The 23,665-nt window shown below is 38.4% G+C and overlaps 2 protein-coding genes and 1 pseudogene across 9 annotated transcripts in view; 1 reads left to right on the plus strand and 2 right to left on the minus strand.

Moving 5' to 3' along the window:
• The window catches only part of LRRD1 (leucine rich repeats and death domain containing 1), a 34,674-nt gene extending 24,821 nt beyond the window's left edge, over positions 1-9,853 (minus strand). For 5 of the 6 annotated variants that reach the window (XR_003516353.2, XM_035723199.1, XM_027573152.2 and 2 more), the window contains exons 1-2: positions 9,739-9,853; positions 8,523-8,594 (exon numbers count right to left, since the gene is read on the minus strand). The gene's annotated coding sequence lies outside the window, so the exon portion shown is untranslated. The remainder of the gene's footprint in view (positions 1-8,522; positions 8,595-9,738) is intronic. The other variant, XM_035723200.1, reaches the window with a different exon arrangement.
• LOC113911107 lies at positions 1,737-2,389 on the plus strand (annotated as a pseudogene).
• Positions 9,854-22,274: 12,421 nt separating the features above from the next.
• The window catches only part of KRIT1 (KRIT1 ankyrin repeat containing), a 36,945-nt gene continuing 35,554 nt past the window's right edge, over positions 22,275-23,665 (minus strand). For all 3 annotated transcript variants that reach the window (XM_027573156.2, XM_027573155.2, XM_027573158.2), the window contains one exon: positions 22,275-23,490. In XM_027573156.2, coding sequence (XP_027428957.1) covers positions 23,422-23,490 — 69 coding nt within the window. In that variant the 3' untranslated portion in view covers positions 22,275-23,421. The remainder of the gene's footprint in view (positions 23,491-23,665) is intronic.

Raw genomic sequence — 23,665 nt, forward strand, 5'->3', positions numbered from 1 at the left:
GCAGCACCCCTCCTCAGAGCTCTGGATCCCAGCTTTGTCAGTGTACCTTCCAAGTCTGTAGTTTTTAATAACCCAATCTCTTTCCTTTGTCTCTTCATCCTAGGGGTGGTATTTACTATCTCTGTGTTACTGAAGTTCCCCCTTTGCCTTTTTGGTTCTCCAATACTTGTCTACACACAACACCCTATATTAAATCCTTTCTATTAAACTGGTATGGTTTCAATATTTCACAGACTCTCAAAAAGAATAGAAAAAGAGGGAACATTTTCCAGCTTGTTTTATGACATTAGCACTAACCTTGACAACACATAATAAGGACAATATGAAAAATTACAGGCCAACTTAAGGCAAAAATTCTAAACATTACAAAACTGTTCTAAATTTATAAAAACCAGCAATATATTAAGAGAATATTTTGTGACTAAGTTGCATTTGTCCCAGAAATTGAAGGTTGGATTTTAACATTAAAAATTTAATGTGATTTGCCACATTGAGATTAAGGAGAAAAACCATATGATCATTTCAGTAGATGCAGAAGCACTTGATAAATTGCAACATTTTTCATGATTTTAGAGAGAACTTTTAGCAAACTAGGAATAGATGGGAATTTCTTTAATCTGCTAAATGGTGTCCATTAAAAAACTCTATAAATATCATACCTAGTGGTGAAACAGTGAAAGCTTTCCTTTGCTATTGGAAGCAAGAAAATGTTGCCCTGTATCATCACTTCTATTCAGTATTTTACTGAAGATCTTAGTCAGTGGCATAACGCAAGAAAAAAGGTATAAAAATTATTAAAAAATAAATAAAAATGTCATTATTCACAGATAATATAATTATATATGTAGGAAATCCAAGATCATCTACAGATACATTATTACAATCAATAGCAACATTAAGTAATGTTGAATATAAAGTCAATATACAAAAGTCAGTTTCCTTCCTTATGTTAAAAAAAAGAAGTTAGAAAATGAAAGTTTAAAGAGGTATCATTTACAATCAAGAAATGTCAAGTCCTTAGGAATAAATCTAACAAAAAGTGTATAAGACATCTACAGAAAAATACTACTTCATATAAGTACAAATGTAGTGAGAGATATTAGAGAAGTCCTAAATAAATGGAGTATTTTTTTACTTTGCAAATTGATCTATAAAGTCTGTCTTTTTTTTTAAGATTTTACCCATTTATTCGACAGAGAGAGTGAGAGAGCACAAGCAGGGGGAGCAGCAGAGGGAGAGGGAGAAGCAGACCCCCCGCTGAGCAGCGAGCTGGACGTGGGGCTCGATCCCAGGACCCTGGGATCATGGGATCATGACCCGAGCCGAAGGCAGACGCTCAACCATCTGAGCCACCCAGGTGCCCCTATAAATTCTATCTTATTATAAATTCAATTCTAACCTTATTTTTGTGGAATTTAACAAGCTGATTATTAAAAGTCTTTGGACAAAGGGCCAAGAAGAGTCATGATATGCTTAAAAAAAGGAAAACCAGGTAGAGGGTTTGTTTGTTGAATATGAAGACTTCTTATGAGGTTATAGTAACTAAGGTGATATGGCACTGGTACAAGAATATTCAAATAGATCAGTAGAATATATAGAAAGCCCAGAAACAGACATTTGATTATGACATACGGATACTTGGTTTTTGAAAAATATGGGACTTCGGAGCATTGAAAAAAAGGTAGTCTTTTCAATAATGATGCTAGAACAACTGGACAGTTAGTACACTGTAAAATATGTCTGAAAGATATATCCAAACCAACCACAACAAGAAAGTTTCCTTAATCAAAACTGCCAAGAAAGGCTTAGAACTGAAACAGAACCTGATAGAAGGGCTTCAGAAATGTGTGGACATATACAAGTACCTTTTCATCTTCTCTATGGCCAACATGAGGAACAGTAAGCTGAAAGGCATTACATCGCAACACCTGGAAGCACAGCCAGACGTTCTTTGGCAAAAACAAAGTTATGATGGTAGCCTTGGGTCGAAGCCCATCTGACGAGTACAAAGACAACCTGCATCAGGTCAGCAAGAAGTTGAGGGGTGAGGGTCAGTCTCCTTTTCACCAGCCACACCAGGGAGGAAGTGAATGAGTGGTTTACAAAATATACGGAAATGGACTGCGCTCGAGCTGGAAACAAAGCAACTTTCACTGTGACCCCCGGAGCAGTTCTCCCACTCCATGGATCCTCAAGAGAGGTGTGGTGACCCTGCTGTCCAACAATGAGGTGCAAGGAGGGTGATGTGCTGACCCCAGAGCAGGCCCACGTACTGAAGCTTTTCGGGTATGAGATGTCTAAATTCAAAGTTGCCATCAAATACATGTGGGATGTGCAGTCCAGAAGGTTCCAGCAGATGGGAGATGACCTGCCCAAAAGTGCGTCCTAGTAGGCAGAAGAATCAGGCTCGGCGGGGGCGGGGGAGAAAAAGGCTGCCAGGCACTTGGGGCCCAGACGTGTGGGACCGCCATCCTGTGGGCCAAACAGCCTCGAGGGCAAGAGGGACAGATTGCTTTTCTGTAAGGAATAAAACTGCAGGGTGGCTCCCTGTGAACAGCAAAGAGGACTTTTCCTAGAAAAAAAGGCCTTGTCTTCAGGCTTTTGTATGGATTCCCAGGGTTCCTTTTGTTCACCTTGAGCCAGCATTCAGCACTGGTTCCTGCATGATGGTTGGGGATCTGAGAGCCACCATCAGAGCCGGGGCTTCTCTCCTCTGGTCTTTGTGCCCCTACTGGAAATGGGGGTGTGTCAAAGAATAGAGGAACCCTAGCCACACTTCCTACCCTTTTCTTTCTCCCCGCTTCCCCCCGCCCCGTCCCCCACCCACACCAGGGCCAAGAGTCTTAGACGACAAGACAGGATGCTTTCTTTTTTTTTTTTAAGATTTTATTTATTTATTTATAAATAAATTTATTTTTTATATAATAAATATATAATTTATATAATAATAAATAATATATTTTTCTCTCAGAGAAAGAGACACAGCAAGAGAGGGAACACAAGCAGGGGGAGTGGGAGAGGGAGAAGCAGAAGATAGGATTCTTTCACTAAGACAAGAATAAAGCCACTTTTTAAACCCAGAGCAGATATTAAAACTGTTCCACGGCGGGGGGAAGGGAGGGGAAGGAAAAATTAAAAAGTAAAATAAGATATATCCAAAATGTGGTAAAGATACAGAAGGAGATGGAAAATATAAAGAGAAGGAGTAACATATTTAATTAGAGTTCCAGAAGGAGAAAGTGGACATAATTGAGCAAATGCAATATTTAAAGAAATACTGGCTATGGATGCTCCAGAACTAATGAAAAATATGAATCAAGAGATCCATGATATACAACATATCCAAGCAGAATTAATAAAAAGAAGTGTCATTCTAAAACTACAGAACAAGAGAAACAATGAACAAATCATGAGAGCAGTCAGAGAGAAGGGAAGGAACACTATAGAGGAACAACAAGATGAGAAGAGACGTCCTAGCAACTTAAGTGAAAGCTAGAGGACAGTGGAATAACTTATTCAAAATATTGACACAAAGTCCCTATCAACCTTGAATTGGGATCCAGCCAAATTATCATTCAAGAATAAAAGGAACAGAAAAACATTTACAGATAAACAAAACTGGGAACTTCTACCACCAAGAGACTCGCTCAAAAGGAACTTCTAAAAGATATACTTTAAGAGGAAAAAGATACCAGAGGATGGTCTGAAATTCAAGATGGAATGTGAGCAAGTAAAATGGTAGTCACATACGTAAATTCAAAGAAATAATGGTCTATATAAAACAATAACAGTGCTTCATGTATGGCATTTAAAAAGAACTGGAATATTAGGAATAACGTATGAGTCAAGAATCTCCCTGAATATTACAGAGGATAATGGTAACTGCAGTGCAGAGACTTTGCCAAGTGATTAAAGTCAACATCATCACTACATTATGTACTTCAAGATATGGAGGACTGAGAAGGGCTAATCACTTCGTGGTTTTCTTGCCAAAAATGCATAACCTCAATCCAATTAGGAAAAGACATCAGACAAATCCAAATTGAGGGACATTCTGCAAAATAACTGATCAGTTCCCTTCAAAAATGTTGAGGACATAAAAGACAAAGAAAGACTCAGAAACTGTCACAGATTGTAGGAGACTAAGGAGACGTAACAACAATTTTATATGAGATCCTGGGTTAGACTCTGGTACAGAAAAAAGACATTAATGTAAAAATGTAAATTTCAAATAAAGTCCATAGTTTAGTTAGTAGTAGTATACCAATGTAAACATTGCAACTTCTCTGTAAATCTAAAATTATTTCAAAGTAAAATAAAAACAAAACCTGAGCTAAAATGTTCTAAAGTCTTTTTTATGTGAGGTAGATGAGAAGTTCAGCTTTAAGAATGTGTTGGGCATGCTTGATAAAATTTGATAAATTTTTAAGAGTTATTATTAACAATAAAAGTAGAGGGAATAGATACCAGACTTACAAAGAGAAAAATTTTAAGGTGAAATACACAAAAGAAGAAGAACAATAACAATATTTAGAGACATTTTTAAGCAAAACAGGAGAGAAAGAAATTAGAAAAAATTTAAAAGAAAGTATAAACAAGTCCAAATATAATCAAAATAAATGTGAATGGACTAAATAACCAATTAAAAGTCAGATAAAAAAAACCCCAAGTGCTATTTATGAAAGATGACTCTAAAGCATAAGATCACAGAAAGGTTGAAATTAAATGGAGGAACCCATGTTATATGTGGACCTTGATTTATGACAAAGGTGGCACTAAGATCACTGTGGAAAGTATGGCTTTTGATTCTGGGTCAACTAGGAATCCATATAGAAAGAAAAAGATATTTGACCCCTATTTTGCCATCCACAAAAATCAATTTTAAGTGGACTATAGATTTAAATGTGAAAAGTAAAACAATGAGAAGACATTAGGATAGAGAATGAATTAAGTGAACAGAAAAAATATTGTAATAGTAACAGATTGGAAATAACATAAATGTCCATAGTAGGAAACATATTAATAAATTATCTTCTATCCATACATAGAACTAACTTCAACAGAACCTTAACCACACCAGGCCAGGCTGGGGTTTAATCAACATATTTTTAGCTTTTGCTTTAACTTAATGTTAAAGATTATTAAAATTACTGTGTCCAAATCATCTCCACTCAAAGTTTCTCAAAATGTATGGTTTATGGCTTTCATTTTAACTGTGGCTGAGTCAAAGCATTTGGGAGTATAATTTTCTATTTCCACAATATGTTTTGTCATTTTAATTTTATGGTTTTTGCCATTTGTGCCTTAAGAAGTTCTTCTATATTTACTTCTCTATCGGTCAGGATCCCACAGGAGAACATGCTCCCCTCGCATTGAGTAATTTGAGGAAAGTTTACCAGAGAGTTTATTTACAAAGGTAGAGTGTAGGGGAATCACAGAGGATAGTGTTGTATCCCAGGGCTAGTACCATGAGCTCCACTGTTACTCCTAAGCCTGGTAGGGGATGGAGAACCCAGACAGTGCACTGTGGACAAAGGCCACCTGACTGGAGCTTGGACTTTGGATGTATAAATACAGTCAGCAGCAAGGCTGCAGCAGAGAGAGCCAGGGGACTAAATCCCCACTCTCACTCTCCTCCATTCTTATCTTCTGATGCAGCTCCCTTTTGGCTGAACCCGTATGCAGTTCAGAGAGCATGAGGGACACTGAATGCAGTCCATACAGTTTAGCCCTTTGGAGCACAAAGCAGAATCAGATGGTGGAGATTATAAAAATGGCCACAAGTTTTTCCAGTGTTTACACGTGTCCGAAGAAGTAGAGTCTATTTCCTCACCTCTTGAGTCTCCCATTGGCCATGTGACTCAAACTTTGGCCATTGGGGCATTAGCAAACATGACACAAGCAGAGGTTTGAAAAGCACTCAGACACTGCACAGTTTTTGGGACCCCTACCATCTATTCAGTGTGAAGTCTGGTTAGCTTACTGGATGATGAGAGACAGTTGGCTCATTATTCCAGTCTTCAGCCAGCCAACACGCAGAAACAGAGTGACCCAGCTGACTGGCAGCTGACCACAAATGCATGGGTGAACCCAGCCACCACTATCAGAAGAACTGCCTAGCTGAGCCAACCCCAAATGGCTTAGTCACAGAATTGGGAGCTTAATAAAGTGTTTGCTGTGCAGCAAAGACTAACTGGTGTAAGTGGCAAATGGAATATATCCAGCACAAATGTTTAAAAAAAATATGCTTTGCCTTTCACAGTTAGTTCTTTAATCCATATGGTATGGATTATTTTGTTTATGGTATGAGGTAGGGATCTAATTTAATTTTTCTCATATGTCTAGTCAGTTGTCTCTGCAATATATTCAATAGTAAATTCTTTCTTCACTGATTTCTAATGCTGCCTCAATCATATATATGTGTAGAGCTGTTTCTGGAATTTCAGTTCTATTCCTTTTATCTATTTGTCTAAGTTTGCATCAATACCACATGTTTTGATGATTATAACTTTATAATAAATCTTGGTATCTGGTAGAGAAAGTCCTCTCCCCTTATTCTTTTTCTTCAAAATTATGATGGTTATTCTCAACCTGTTACATAGCCAGATCAATTTCAAGACCTGTGCATCAAGTTCCACAAAATGTCTTGCTTGTATTTCAATAAGAATTGAATTAAACTTGTGAACTAATTTGGGAAAGAAGTGACACATTTATGATACTAATTCTTCCTATTTAATAACATGGTATATCTCTGTTGCTATTGGGAATGATATCTGATTTCTATGTCTTTTTTTAGTTTTAAAAATATTTATATATAGGAACACTATTGATTTTTTTAAAAGATTTTTTTTTATTTATTCATTCGAGACACAGAGATAGAGAGAGAGAGCATGAGCAGGGGGAGAAGCAGAGGGAGGGGGGAGAAGCAGACTCCCCGCTGAGTAGGGAGCCCGATGCAGGGCTCGATCCCAGGACCCTGGGATCATGACCTGAGCCGAAGGCAGACACTTAAGCATCTGAGCAACCCAGGCGCCCCAGAACACTACTGATTCTTATATGTTGATCTTGTCTCCAGCAATATGACTGGGCTCTCATATGAGTCCTAATAACTTTATATATTCTAGTAGATTTTCTATAAAGACAGTATTACAAATATTGGCAGTATTTGTTTCTGCTTATCCAAATCTCTGACTCATTTATTGACTTACTGCTTTTGTTAAGCCCTTCAGTAAGTACAATGTGGAATAGAAGGAATGATAGCAGCTATTTTTGTCTTATTTTTTTAATCTAATGTGGTATATTACATTAATAGCTTTTCTTTATTGAACATCTGGCATTTTGAGGGTAAATCAAACTTGGTTACAATATATTGCCTTTAATTCACTTTTGAATTAAATGGAACAGTTACTGAGAATTTTTATACCTGTGTTATTAGTAATTTTGTTGATAATTTCCTTTTCTGTAATGTCCTTATCCAGTTTTGTTGTCAAGGTTAACCTCATAAATTGAGCTGGGTAACTTACCCTAGTTATCTGTTTGGTGAAGTATTTTATATGTTATAGGGATAATCTGTTCAGTTCTGTAAAATTTTCTTTTTGATCTCTTCCTCATTAGATTTGATACTGGTTTGTCCAAATTTTCTTTTTCTTTTCAAGACGTGGCGAAGTAACTACTTTCTCCTGGCTTCATGTTTCTTTATAGAGGAAATTCTAACCCTGCAATGCCCTTGGCCTTGAGCCTCAGCTCCACAGTATCTCCTCTACAAAGAAGACTTGAATAACTGTAAGCTCATCTCCTTCTGGGTTCCCCCTAGGTCTTTCTGCCTGCCAGATTTGTGTTCTAGTGAGCTGTCTTCCATAGAATAAGAGGGTTGACTACCTGTTGGGGGAGCCAAGATTGTCCATCTGTGTGATGACAAACTACTTACGTTGAATTCAGGGGGGAACTATCACAAGTCCACTTTGCTACAGACCAAAGCCACTTTCTCTAAACTGTTTTATCAGTAATACGTGTGATATTTTGACCCCCATCTGCTTGGTTATATTTAATGATAAGGAACTTGGGAGGAGAAGAAAGGGTGTTATTCTTTGTTCCTCAAATGGCAACATCTGGTGCCTTGGCTGAACACTTTGAAAATAAATACAACTGGAGAAATTAAGTCTCTAGGGTGGTAAGGGTTCATGGCTTATGGCTGTAGAGTTTTGACCTCAACATTTTGTAGCAGCCCAGATTGTGCTTTTGGCTTTTGTGGGGACGGCGTTTTCAGGTGGCTTAAGCCCTTGGGCCTTCTTTAGTAAGCATGGCATACATGGGATTGTGATCTTGATGGCTTACCACAGTTTATGGTAGTTTTGTCCCCAGGTGTTTGGTTGTTTTCTGCAAAAGGGTACTTTTTGTTTTATTTTTTTATTGTGGTAAAATATATATAAAATTTATGATTTTAATTATTTTCAAGTATATAGTTAATAGCATTAGGTACATTCACATTGTTGTGTAACAAGAGTGTAAGATGAAAAACTTACTAAACAAAGGCTGCTCTGGTCTCCGTGTCTGGGTACCTACAGATTGACTATGAATGCTGCATCCAGTTGGGACTGGTAATAAAGAAGAAACACAGTCAAAGATGAGATCTCCTATTCTGTTGGCCCAAATTAGTTCAAGTACCTAACCTTCAACCCATGACTGTGGCTAGGAGTCAGAGTAATACTATTTTAGATAGTACTACATGGCTCACCCCTACAGTCAGGGGTGGCATTTGCCCACCCCAAATATCACAGGGGAAATATATATATATATATACATATATATATATATATATATATATATATGCATGTATGTATTTATACATACATATCTGAGAGAGCAACCCAAACCCAAAGGAAGAACAGATGCTGGAGAAGCAACTATGATGTCCCCTTTAACCACTTCTTAGAGATAACCAGTGAGAAATACCATACATATTCTTTTTTTTTTTTTTTACAAAATTGAGGCCCTACTATGCAGTATCCTTGTCTAATATGGTAACAGTAGCTATATGTGGCTATTTCAATTTAGATTAAATAAAATTACAGTTCAGCCTCTCAGTCACACTAGCCATACTTCAAACGCTTAATAGCTAAATGTGTCTAGTGACTACCTTATTGAACAGTGCAGATACCTAACATTTCCAACATCACAGAATATATATATTGTAGTTAACATACCGTGATTTGAAATAAAATATTTGAAAAGCTTCTTTCATGCCTGCAGAATATTCCATTGAAGTCTGTGTTATCATTTGTATGACCATTATATGAACATTTTAAAGGCTGATAAATAACATTCTAAAAATGTACAGGAGAAAGTCTTTTTCCCTTGGTCCTCACAAGCACTGAGAGGCTCATTTAAAAGTAAATACTGCCAGTCGCATAGGCAAAAACAGACCCCAACTCTGTTTTTATAAATATTAGTTAGGTTGAACAACAACCCTCTGTAAGTTGTTACATATCTGAAAGACATAGGTATTAACCACAAGACATTTTTATGTCCTGCTGTATCAACAAATTGTTTCCTGGAGTGTGGAATAAAGGCCACTCAACAGAGGCTAAAGAAACGCGGGACAGGGCGCACACACACCAGAGGTAGGTATCCCTGGGCATGAAGAGGGAGGACATAGCTGTAGAGGTTGAGGGGAAATGGGAGAAGAAAACCTGGGTTTGGCTTGTCGGGTGGCCTAAGTAATAGCGCGCTTCGCTTCACCTGGAGCCTTTAGCAGCGACTGCGACTCGGGTGGCGGGCAGGGCGGGGATGCGCGCAGGGGAGCATCCAGCACCTCGGGCAATAGCGGTGGCCTGCCGCCCCGCACTGACGCGACCCTGTGCCGCGGCGACAGTGGCCAAGCGCCTGGGAACGGCCGCGCCCCTGCGCGTTTGTGAGCTGGCCCGGGTCACACTAGGACACCTGCGGGGAGGCGGGGGGCCTCCATTCAGTTCCCCGGGCGGGACGCGCGCCGGCGGCCACCTATGGGGCAGAGAACTCGATGTGCTCCTACCGAGCTTTGTTTTCCTGCTTGCGAGTCTAACAGCAGGCGATAGAGGCCGGGTGAGAATGGCACTTCGTGACGTGGAGGACCCATTTCATAGAGCCCGGCCTTTTCTGTCTCGGTTATCCATGGGGCCATTCTTCAGCGCCTGCGGCCTCCCAACCCACTAATCAGTGGGGGCTGAAGTCACGCTGCCCGGGCCCAAGAATAACCGAGCCTGCTCAACTCGGGGAGGTGGCGATGGCGCCACTGTTGAAAGGGATCGCCGACATCCGGAGGATTGGGAGATTTGCAGGCAGGAGGTCTGCCTTTGCATTTACCAGGAAAAGTACTGGAGAGGTGGTTGTGCTTTGAGAAAGCTCCCGAGGTGACTGACTTGCCTTCTCCCATCATCTAAACAGGACAAATTGAAGTTCCAAGACTGTTTTAGTCCTAGCCTAATACAACCAAAAACACGGCATTTCTCAGAAAAAAAACAACAACAGGAAGTCTTTGTAGAATATGAGGATGTAATTGAAAACCAGATATAGAGCTTTTAGAAAAGAGAAATGGAGGGCGCCTGGGTGGCTCAGTTGGTTAGGCGACTGCCTTCGGCTCAGGTCATGATCCTGGAGTCCTGGGATCGAGTCCCGCATCGAGCTCCCTGCTCGGTGGGGAGTCTGCTTCTCCCTCTGACTTTCCCCCCTCTCATGTGCGCTCTCTCTCTCTTTCTCTCTCTCATTCTCTCTCTCAAATAAATAAATAAAATCTTAAAAAAAAAAGAAGTGGAAAACTTAAAAAGGATCTTGTTTGATTTACTAATACAAATACCTAAAGTATAACAAAATTGAAAAAAATCAATGAGTTTTACCATGATTGAATAAAGTATTCTCAAATGCCACTTGAATTCATTCATATCTTTTGATAAACACTGTTGCATCCTGTTAGAAGGTGATGGTTTAGAATATTCTTATTAGAGTACTAAACTAACAGAAAACTTCCAAACATGTTATCCATAGACTCACGTCAAAGGCTCTCCTTTCATTTGCGGAGGACCTTGTCTGCAGAGTAGGGCACTTGACCTTGGTGAGGAGTCACAGCCCTTCTGGTTGTCAGGGTGGTTGGCCCACCACTTTCCCCAGCCCTTTTCCATAGCCTGCAACTGTTATCAAATTGTTTTAGTATATGGACCTCCCAAACCCTCGCATCACCACCAAATTCCAATTTGAAATTTAAAGTTGAATAATGGGCAGCAGCTCTTTCTGCCCACGGGTCTTGTCCCCGTGCTTTAATAAAATCACCATTTGCACCAAAATAAACGAATAAATAGATAAATAAATAAAGTTGCAATTAACTTCTCAGAATTTATGAAAAGCAGTGAGGTTCCCTTTTCTATAATTCTACATGTGTAGCCTTTTCGTATCCCATTCTGTGGATTGAATTTGCAAGTTGTCATCTGCCTAGTTAAGAACTTTGTGCCTAATTGAAAATACATGTAATTTGCTGGTGTTGCAGAAGTCTATGTTTTGTCTTTTTTTCTAAACTGAGATATAATTGACATATAACATTAGTTTCTGGTGTACAAAATAATGGTTTGATACTTGTATATGTTGCAGAATGATTTACCACACTAAGTCTAGTTAACATCCATCCCTATAAGGTTACAAAAATCTTTTTCCTGTGAAGAGAACTTTTAAGATCTACTCTTTTAGCAAATTTCAAATATACAATAGTATTAACTATAGTCACCATGCTGTACATTGTATTCCCATGACTTATTTATAACTGGAAGTCTGTACCTTTTAGACTGCCTTCATGCATTTCATCCACTCCTCACCCCCTGCCTCTGGCAACCATCAATCTGTTCTCCCCATCTATGAGCTTGTTTTTGTTGTTTTTTAGATTCCACATATAAGTGAGATCATATGGTATTTTTGTTTCTCTGTCTGACTTACTTCACTTAGCATAATGCCCTCAAGGTACATCCATGTTATAGCAAATGGCAAGATTTCTTTTTCATGGCTAAATAATATTCCATTGTAAAATTATAAAAATATGGCACTTTTTTTTCTATCCATTCATGGACACTTAGGTTGCTGCTGTGTCTTGGCTATTTTAAATAATGCTGCAGTGAATATGGGGGTAGATGTATTTTTTTTGAGTATTTTCATTTCTTTTGGATAAACACCCAGATATGGAATTGCTAGATCATATGATAGTTCTATTTGTAATTTTTTGAGGAAACTCCATACTGTTTTCCATAGTGGCTGCACCAGTTTACATTTCCACCAACAGTGTGCAAGGGTTCCCTTTTCTCCATACCTTTGCCAACACTTCTAATTTCTTTTCTTTTTGATACTAGCCACTATAAGAGGTATGAGGTGAGATCTATTGTGATTTTGAATTGTGTTTCCCTGATGATTAATGATGTTGAGCACCTTTTTATGTGCCCGTTAGCCATTTGTATGTTTTTGGGAAAATGTCTATTCAGATCCTCTGTCCATTTGTAAATCAGATTTTTTTTTTTTTTTTTTTTTTTTTTGCTATTGAGTTGTAGGAGTCCTTTAGATACTTTGGATATTGAGCCCCTTATCAGATATATAACTTGCAAATATTTTCTTCCATCCCATGGGTTGCCTGTTCATTTTGTTTATGGTTTCCTTTGCTATGCAGGTTTTAATTTGATATAGTCCCATGTTTATTTTTGGTTTTTGCTACCTTTGCTTTTGGTGTCAAATCCAACAAGTCACCGAAGACCAATGGCAAGGAGCTTACCTTCTGTTTTCTATTTAGAGTTTTATCATTTCAGGTCCCATGTTCAAGTTTTTAATCCACTTTGTTAATTTTTTTGAGTAGGCTCCATGCCCAGTGTAGAGCCCAACGCAGAGCTTGAACTCATGACCCTGAGATCAAGACCTGAGCTGAGGTCAAGAGTTGGACACTTAACCGACTGATCCACCCAGACACCCCTGTGTTAAATTTCTGTGCATAGTGTAAGACTGGTCCAGTTTCCCCAGCACCATTTATTGAAGAGTCTATCTTTTTCCCATTGTATATGATTGGCTCCTCTGTTGTAAATTAGTTGGCCAAATATGTGTGCGTTTATTTCTGGGCTCTCTATTCTGTCCCACTGACTTATATGTCTGTTTTTATACCAGTACTATACTGTTGGAAATATATATAATTTGCTGATATTCCAGAAGTCTGTACTTTTTGTTGTTCTCTTAATTGAGGCATTAAAAGCTGCTGCTTAGTATACTTAACTTTCTTTACTCAGAATAAGGTAGAAATGAAAAAAGCTTAATTTTATTTATTTATTTTTTAAGATTTTATTTATTTCTTTGAGAGAGAGAGAATGAGAGACAGAGAGCACGAGAGGGAAGAGGGTCAGAGGGAGAAGCAGACTCCCCGCTGAGCGGGGAGCCCGATGTGGGACTCGATCCCGGGACTCCAGGATCATGACCTGAGCCAAAGGCAGTTGCCCAACCAACTGAGCCACCCAGGTGCCCAAAGCTTCTTAATTTTAATATGGCAATTTATCTTACCTTTGGTCTTTGGAATGCAGGTAGTTTTCTTATCCTTTTCTTTCTTTCTTTTCCTCTAGGGAGTTTACAAAGTTTCTGACTTGTGATTTAAACTCCACATCAAAAAGCAAATTGGATTATCTTTATCTTCACTTAAGAACTGTCTCAAAGTTTATTCATAACTAGAAAATAAATTTCAAAAACATTTTGTGGTGCTCTCATCATAATGTTTATCTAATCTACCTTGGAATTGTAAGTGTGAATGATATATTTTACCATTCATTTCAATGACTGATTATGACCAAGAAAGATGGGAAACTTACTAACTTTATAGCACTCAGTAAGCCCTACTTTTGCACTGTTGCAACATAAAATAATATGTGGTATATGCACATCCATCTATTTTAAAGTAGTAAATATCGAGTAAGCCAAAGCTCAGATAAAGTTAATTAAAATCTAATTTTTTTTTAAAGAGGACTTTTTTTTTTTTTAAGATTTTATTTATTTGTGTGTGTGTGAGAGAGGAGTGCGAGCAAGAGCACAGAGCATGGGGAGGGGCACTGAGCAGGGAGTCTGCCCCAGGCTCGGGCTCGATCCAGGACCTTGAGAATCATGACCTGAGCCCAGGGCAGACGCTTAACCAACTGAACCACCCAGGTGCCCCTAAAACCCCACTTTTAACTATATACAGTTAGTTACTTCTGAGAGAAATGGTTGAAATAAATTAAAAACCCAGACTAGCTTTTATTCCTCCTAGGGTTATGTGTACAAAACTATTCAGTATTAATTGGGAACAGACAATCTAGAAAGGAAAAATAGCACACATTCAACTTAAGTGAAAATTGCTTATCCATTTTTGTCTGCAGATGACTTAGATTCTTTCCCTTTCACTGCCCTACTGGTACATATTTCAGTAAATACAAGCAAAAAGTATTATCAGCATCTGTAAAATATAACTAGGAAGGAGTGTTATTAAAACATCACATAGCACATTCCAAAAGTCAACAAATGATTTGCTAATTACTGGTGTGGGATTGTACTTGTGTTATTTGCTCATATAATTGAGTTGATGACACAATTACATGATTCTATAACAAAGCATTTCATATGCTCTGAAGGAGACTTCTTTAAAAACAATGGCTTTGGATATGTATTATTTTTATTTAAAGGTTTTATTTGTTTATTTGAGAGAGAGAGAGAGCACGAGTGGGATGAGTTGCAGGGGGAGAGGCAGGCCCCCCGCCGAGCAGGGAGCCCGACGCGGGGCTCCATCCCAGGACCCTGGGATCGTGACCTGGGCCGAAGGCAGACACTTAACCGACTGAGCCACCCAGGTGCCCCAGGATATGTATTATTTTTAACTGTACAATTTTGCTCCATTTTTACAGTAATGTTAGAAAACTATTATTTTTCCCCCTGCTGAATTGGAGTACATATAGTCTACTCCCTAGGCAAGTAGGGGAAATCATACCAGTAAAGCAATGCAAATCAGAAATTGGGGGCAGCGGGCTCAACCTTTGAGTGTCCTCAGTGTAGGATCATCAGTTCAAAGGGGGTTTGTATTTTCTAGACTGTTTAGCCAAACAGTCTAGAAATTTTCTTCAATTTTCTTCAATCTTCAATTTTCAGTTGCAACCCAAAAATATTCTCATATGTGGTCTCAGTCCTGTGCCAACATTAATTTTTATTAATGTAATTAGTTGAGTTTTATTTGATATAATTTAAACTAATTTAATAAGGGTTTACATTTTTGTTAGCAAAGTTTTGTATTTCCCCATTTTTAAAAATTTTATTTTATTTAGGGCGCCTAGGTGGCTCAGTTGTTAAGCGTCTGCCTTTGGCTCAGGTCATGATCCCAGGGTCCTGGGATCGAGTCCTGCATCGGGCTCCCTGCTCAGCGGGAAGCCTGCTTCTCCCTCTCCCAGTCTCCCTGCTTGTGTTCCTGCTCTCTCTGTCTCTCTCTCTGTCAAATAAATAAATAAAATCTTTAAAAAAAATAAAAAATAAAAAAAATAAAATTTTATTTTATTTAAATTCAATTAACTAACATACAGTGTATTATTAGTTTCAGAGGTAGAGGTCAGGGATTCATCAGTTGCATACAACACCCAGTGTTCATTACATCATGTATCTTCCATAATGCCCAACACCCAGTTTACCCCATCCCACTACCCCCCCTCCCCTCCAGCAACCTTCAGTTTATTTCCTGTGGTTAAGAGTCTCTTATGGTTTGTCTCCCTCTCTGATTTCATCTTGTTTCATTTTTCCTTCCCTTCCCCCATGCTCCTCTGTTTTGTTTCTTAAATTCTACATATGAGTGAAATCATATGACAATTGTCTTTGACTGACTTATTTCACTTAGCATAATACCCTCTAGTTCCATCCACTTCGTTGCAAATGGCAAGATTTCATTTTTTTGATGGCTGATTAGTATTCCATTTTGTGTGTGTGTGTGTGTGTGTGTGTGTGTGTGTGTGTGTGTGTGTGTGTGTACACACACCACTTCTTCTTTATCCATTCATCTGTCGATGGACATCTGGGCTCTTTCCACAGTTGGCTATTGTGGACATGGGTGCTATAAACATTGGGGTGCAGGTGCCCCTTCGGATCCCTACATTTGTATCTTTGTATATTTCCCCATATTTTAAAGGTGTCTGCATTTCTGAACATAGACTCTCTGTTAACCTTTGACCGCTCCCTATTGGAATGTGGATACTGACTTAAATTTCTACTAAGTTTTTATATATTTTTAGTGAATTTTCAACACTTGTAAAACAAGTTGTGATCTTTTCTCAAATATGCTTTTAAAATTTACATATAGTAAAATTTCCTTTTTTGATGTACAATTTCATAAGATTTGACAAAGACACAGTATTTGTCAATCACAGTCAAGATACAGTTTTTGTTGTTGTTGTTTTAAGATTTATTTATTTATTTGCCAGAGAGAGAGGGAAAGAACAAGCAGGGAGAGTGGCAGATAGAGAGAAGCAGGCCCCCCACTGAGCAAGGAGCCCAGTGCAGGACTCAATCCCAGGATCCTGGGATCATGACTTGAGCCAAAAGCATGCATTTAACCAACTGAGCCACACAGGCGTCCCAAGATACAGTTCTTTTACTTCCTCAAATTCCCTCGTGCTTCCCCTTTATATTCCCACATCCCCTCGCTCCCATCCTTACCCTCTAATAACCACCATTTGCTTTCTGATCCTATAGTTTTGCCTTTCCCAGAATGTCATCTAAATGGAATGTTATAGTATATAAACCATTGAGTCTGGCTTCTTTTAGTTAGCATAATGTATTTGAAATTCATCCATATTGTTCATCAACACTTTATTCTTTTTTGTTGCTGAGTAGTATTTCATATGGATGTATCTGAGTTTGTTTCACTCACCCATCAAAGGATATATGGGTTGTCAGTTCGGGGCAGTTATCAATAATTATATTTCATATGAATTGTGAAAAAATGAAAAGTGTATCCTATAAAAGTCTGAATACAGATTTTTGTGGGAATATTTTTTTTCTTCTTTGATAAATACCCAAGAGTGGAATGACTGGGTTCCACAATAGGTGTCTGTCTAACCTAGAAACTACCAAACTCTTCCAGAGGCATCTGGGTGGCTCAGTTGGTTAAGCATCTGACTCTTGTTTTTGGTTCAGCTCATGATCTCAGGGTTGTGGGGTTGGGCTCTGCCCTGGGCGTGGAGACTGCTTAGGATTCTCTCTCTCCCTCTCCCTCTGCCCTTCCCTCTCTCTAATAAGAAAAAAAAATTAGAAACTACCAAACTCTTCCAAAATGGTTTTGCCATTTTGCATTCCTCTTAGCCATATATAGCCAAATGTTAGCCATTTTGCATTCCTGTTAGTTGCTCTGAATTCCTTGATTCTTTTGCCTTCCTTTATATTGTATACATTTAAAAGGCATTTTAAACACCTGTTATCTCTCATGATACCCATAAATGTGCTGTCACTAAAATATACTAGTCTGTTTTTCTCTAGTGGTATTAAAGATTTTTTTTTAAAGATTTTATTTATTTATTTGATAGAGACAGCGAGAGGGAACACAAGCAAGGGGAGTGGGAGAGGGAGAAGCAGGCCTCCCTCCGAGCAGGGAGCCCGATGCGGGGCTCGATCCCAGGACCCTGGGATCATGACCCGAGCTGAAGGCAGACGCTTAACGACTGAGCCACCCAGGCGCCCCTAAAGATTTTTTTAATATTTAATTTTTGGCCATATGAAATTTATTGAATATACAGTATGCAGGATGGTACCAAGCTATTTCTTTTGCATACTGATATCCATTTGCCTAATGAGATGCTTTGGGGCTGCTCTAAATGGAATTTCTTTGCCCATTTCTCAATGGAATTCAATACATTTCTTCAAATGATCCTCCATTCCTTATCTTAGGCAGTTTATGATACCATTTTCCCAGTTGCCCAGGACGGAAAGAAGGGATTTATGATTCCTATCTCTTCCTTAGTTCCCATATCCAAAAGGTCACTGGGTTTTGTCAAAACATTAATCCACTTCTCCCCATTGTCTTATACTTTCTTGCTCAGATCCCTTGGAGCCCTTCTGTACACTGGCCCAGGGTGATATCTTAACATACAAATCTGAGCTAGTCAAGTCCCAAGGGCTCCAATGGCTCCTCATTAGCAGGAAACACTTCCTTCAAAATATGGTCTTTTTTTTTTTTTTTTAAGCCTCCCCAGCTTCTTCTCCTTTACCTAACAAATGTCTGAATACAGAAGCCAGGCTGCCAGAGTTTAAACTGTGACTCTACCACTTACTGGTTTTTTACCTTAGACAAGTAACATAACCTCTCCATATACAATTGTATTCAAAGTTATATAGTGTATGAAAATGAAAATATTTACAACACTGTGTTAGAGAAGTTTGACTTCTAACCTGTTTAGAAGAAAACAAATATCTTGTTATGTTTTTATTACAATCACATATCATGTTCCTGATTCATTAATACTATGGAGCCAGACTACCTTGATATGAATCTCAGCTCCACCACTTAAGTTATATTCTCTTTGGCAAGCTACTTAACCTTCTGTTTCTTCATCTGTAAAATGGGAATAATAGTATCTGCTTCATCGTGATTATTGTAAGGGTTAAATGAATTAATATATCTAAAACAATGCCAAGGAACATAGTAAGCACCATTTTAAGTATTAGCTATTTTCCCATCCATTGTTGGTGTCCTTCCAATAAATCCCAAACAACCAGGGCTTCCTTCTTTTTTTTTAAAGATTTATTTATTTTAGAGATAGTGAGTGGGACTGGATGGGGACAGAGGGAAAGGAATCTCAAGCAGACTCCCTGCTGAGCTTGGAGCCCGGCAGAGGGCTTGATCTCACAACCCTGAGATCATGACCTGAGCTGAAACCAGAGTTGGAAACTTAACCAACTGAGCCACCAAGGCGCCCCCAGTGCTTCCTTCTATCATAGAAATTAGTACAATATATTGAAATTACCTTTCTCACTTACACTTTAAGATGTCTGAAAGATATTTCCTTTGCCACAAGCACTCTTGCCTCTAAGAACTCCCAGGGCTTGCCCTTCTTTTGCCTTAGGGCCTTCTCCGTCAGCCTACCTCTGCCTCTCCAAATACTCTAGAGGCATTCTGACCTTACGGATACAAACTTTAAATGAGAATCATACCATCACAGATGGATTTTTATTGACAAAGTATTTTTTGCATGAACTCAAGCCACCTTAATTCATCAGTTTTCTACACAGCACAGCAAAAACAATTTATATTTTTTCCATTTCATTTTACTGAAATTATTTTCATTGAGAGTATTTTTCTGTATAAATTATAAAGCAAGGAATTGATTCACCAATCAGTTTTTTTGCCTATATTTAATACTGCCAATTAGTTTTTGCTATTGAGTTCCTCAGGATCAAATTAAATTCTCAATTTTATTGATCCAGTTCATCTGTTAAATTTGGTCAAGAACTGTGGCCAGTTTTGGAGCACCTGTGTGGTTCAGTCGTTAAGCGTCTGCCTTCCGCTCAGGTCATGATCCCAGGGTCCTGGGATCGAGCCCCACATTGGGCTCCGTGCTCTGCAGAGAGCTGCTTCTCCCTCTCCCACTCCCCCTGCTTGTGTTCCCTCTCTCGCTGTGTCTCTGTCAAATAAATAAAATCTTTAAAAAAAAAAAAAAGAAAAAAGAACTGTGGCCAGTTTTACTTTGTTAAATATTTCCATCATCTAATGGTGGGGGTGGTCAGTTTTGGCAACTTTTAATCTTAGGTGTTCTTCAGTAAGTTTTTTCTAATACGTTTATCATTGCAGTGTTAGCTGTTCTGGTTTTCTTTTTTCCATTTTTATTTATTTATTTATTTAATTATGTTAATCATACATTACATCATTAGTTTTTGATGTAGTGTTCCATGATTCATTGTTTGCATATAACACCCAGTGCTCCATTCAATATGTGCCCTCCTTAATACCCATCACCGGGCTAACCCATCCCTCCACCCCCCTCCCCTCTAGAACCCTGAGTTTGTGTCTCAGAGTCCATTCTCTCTCATGGTTCGTCTCCCCGTCCGATTTCCACCCCCCTCCATTCTTCCCCTCCTGCTAGCTTCTTCCTTTTTCTTTTTTTAACATATAATGTATTGTTTCAGAGGTACAGGCCTGTGATTCAACAGTCTTACACAATTCACAGCGCTCACCATAGCACATACCCTCCCCAATGTCCATCACCCAGCCACCCCATCCCTCCCACCTGCCACCACTCCAGCAACCCTGTTTGTTTCCTGAGATTAAGAATTCCTCATATCAGTGAGATCAGAGAAAGACATGTATCAATCATATGATCTCACTGATCTGGTTTTATTTCTAAAATGGAAACTCATTTGTTGTGATTTGGATAAACAATTGTTTGAATTTACTTTTTAGCTAAAAATGAGAAAATTTTATCAATTCTCCAGGAGCATTCTTGGGCTCAAAACATCTCACTCCATTTCCTTTTTCCCTTAAATGTCTTTATGGCCTTCTTTCTCACCCCTCAGATGCCAGCTCAAGCATCACTTGCTCAGGGATGCCTCTCCTGATCTCTAAGGCTAGATCAAGTTTCCCACTTTATGCTTACATAATACACTTATTTTTCTTTCATCACTTACTGGACTTTATAAACATGTATTTCCATTAGTATTTATTGTATCCCTCATTAAACTTTGTTCCCTAAAGGCAGGAGCTTTGTTTCTCTTACCACTGGATCCCTGGCACATAAATGGCACTCAAGATTTATTGAAGAATGATGGAAAGGAAAATGGTATGGACATACAATGTCTGACCAATACTAGGCATTCATTAAAACCTGTTTGTATTTCTATTATTGTTTATTTCTGGTTATGCTGACAGAAAATGATCATTTTTTTTCCTCAATACTATATTTGAAAATTGACTTTCTAATGCTATATATTTTTAAGCCTTTAATACCAAGCTACTCTAATAGTCTTCCCTTCTCTACAGGGTTGCCATACTGTGTAACTCCAGGAGGATACACTGTATTCTATGGAGCAGGGAGCCGTTTGATGTAGTATCATTGGATCCTCACCTCCCTCTGCGGAAGGGAAAGCATTTAGCTAATTCTTAAAGTTGGTTATAAGAGCAATTCTAAACCCTAGCTGTACATCAAAATTACATGGGATACTTTAAAAACAGAAATCCTGGGGTGCCTGGGTGGCTCAGTCAGTTAAGCGTCTGCCTTTGGCTCAGGTCATGATCCCAGAGTCCTGGGATGCAGCCCCGCTTCTCCCCCTCCCTCTGCTGCTCCCCTTGCTTGTGCTCTCTCGCTTTAATCTCTCAAATAAATAAATAAAATCTTAAAAAAAAAAACCCACATAAATCCTTGAGTCCCACCCTGCATTTATTGAGTCATTATGTAGTGAAACTCCCCCCATGACTGCAGAGCCAGGGTTAGGAAACACTGGGTTGGAGCATAGGATGAGTGTGGGAGCATAGGATGAGTGTGGGAAAGGTGGTTACACATTAATCTGGATAGGAAGGTTAGAGGCCATGTAATTAGGGGCCCTGTATTCAATACTAAGAAACTGGAATTTAATTCTACATATAGTAAGGAACCATGAAAGGTTTTCAGAAGGTAATGAAATAATCAGATCTGTAAGAAAGGTGAACTTGGCACCAGTATGGCAGATACACAGGCAGGGTGTAGAGCCTCAGCCAGGGGAAGCCAGGGACGAAGTTAAACAAACTTAGGAACAGGTGGTAAGGACTTGAACTAGGGTAGATGCAGTGCAGCCAGGGAGGAAAGGAATGGGAAAGCACTCACAAGACATTTGACAAGACCCAATAAATGGAATGTCTAGGATAAGAAAGGAGAGAGAGGCTGAAAAGCATTCCAGGATTTCCAGGCTAAGCAACTGGATGCAATTTGATGATGCCACCTACCAAACAGAGAATATAAGTGGAAGGACAGAACTGAGCAAGCAGAGGAAACAGATTCTGTTTCCAGCTATGATGAAACAGAAGTTCCTTTTGTACGCCATTTAGGTAGAGCTAGAATAGCGGAAATTGGAAATTAAGATCTAGAATTCAGAAGAGAATCCGAGGCTGAAATTTTAGGTTTGGGAGTCATCAGGGTATTTCAGTTGAGGCCATTGGAATGAATGAAACCGAACAGGGCATTGTCTATGTAGAATCAAAAGTGCTTAGCACAGAATTAGAGATAAAGCAGGCTTTCTCATTCAATTTACTTAACCATATAATTTTAATAAGGCTCAGAAAGAGCACCATTTGAAATAAGCAGAAATTAATGTGAAGTGTAAATTACGATGTATAAAAATTATCTGCGATCTTTAGGACAACTTCAAATATGATTACTGTATCTCTGTACTTACTTAGAATACATCAATCTGTTAGCTTGGAAAAACTAGTTTCTAAACTTATTAAATAGCAGATTAGTCAAGATGAGTCAGATGACTTGGATTATGAGTCAGTTAGCTCCTCATCTATGGTATCAATACTCCCCTAAATGAAACAGATACTTGGTGATCTACTTCATACAATGTAAAGGCAATATAATTCATTAAGCCAAATCATAAAAATACAACATATATGTAATAAATGCAACTACTTATATCCAGAGATTGTCACTTAATCTGTGTCTATGTATGTGTATGCTTGTATGCCAGGTACTTTTGTGTCATTTATTTTAATACAAATTCATTATTGGGTCTGGAATTATTTCAATAGAAAACAAGCCAAATTTAAGATTCCTAGGACTGGCTACTTTTAGAGAGTGAATGAACTTGTATATACTGAGTCCCAGAAATCTTTGTTTAAAGAGGGATCCAGGTTAATTATGATGCAGGGGGTTTCAAGAACTATACTCTGAGAAATACTAATTTATACCAGTTACATATTTTAACTAAGACTTTTAAAAACATGTTGAGAAATTTTCTTGGCTTACAGAAAAATGTTTGAAATAGCAGTGTTATGTGGTTTAAATAGGAAATATATTTTCTTTATTCAACTTTGTTGACTTTCAGTATATTTTGAAATGACACACAAACTTATACCAAAGCTATATTTTAATTTCATTACATTCCACTCCAAATTCTTTACCATTTACCAAAAATAACTTTTTATAAAGCTTACTGTTTTGTCCATTAATATACAGGTGATCAATCTACACTTTTTTGCGTGTTTCTCTCAAAAATTAGAATAGCTTATGAGGATATTATATAAAACTGGTATATTACACACCAAACAGAAGTACAGATTCTGTACAATGTAATAGTATACATATATATTACAAGAGACTAAATGCCTTGTTAAAAGTAATAGTTTAAGAAATCTTTCATGGAAAAAAAATCTGCATTACAAAACGTGGTGGCTTAAGTATCACTGCTTTCCTCTCATGAATTTCTTTCGGTCGGCATTAACTGTCCATTTAGCTTCATTAATAGTTTTACCACAAGGCCAGCCTACAAAGTAAAATATATGTCGACAGTAAATATGAAACACATAAGAATGGGTAAATGACATACATGACAGTGGGCAGTTCCCTATCTATCTGAAAAGGAAGGAACATTCTTAGTAGGAAGCAGCTTGTCAGGAATAAAGAGAATACTTAGACTTTGAAGGGATTTAAGAAGCAAC

The sequence above is a fragment of the Zalophus californianus genome, chromosome 12 (assembly GCF_009762305.2).
Source record: "Zalophus californianus isolate mZalCal1 chromosome 12, mZalCal1.pri.v2, whole genome shotgun sequence".
NCBI lineage: Eukaryota > Metazoa > Chordata > Mammalia > Carnivora > Otariidae > Zalophus > Zalophus californianus.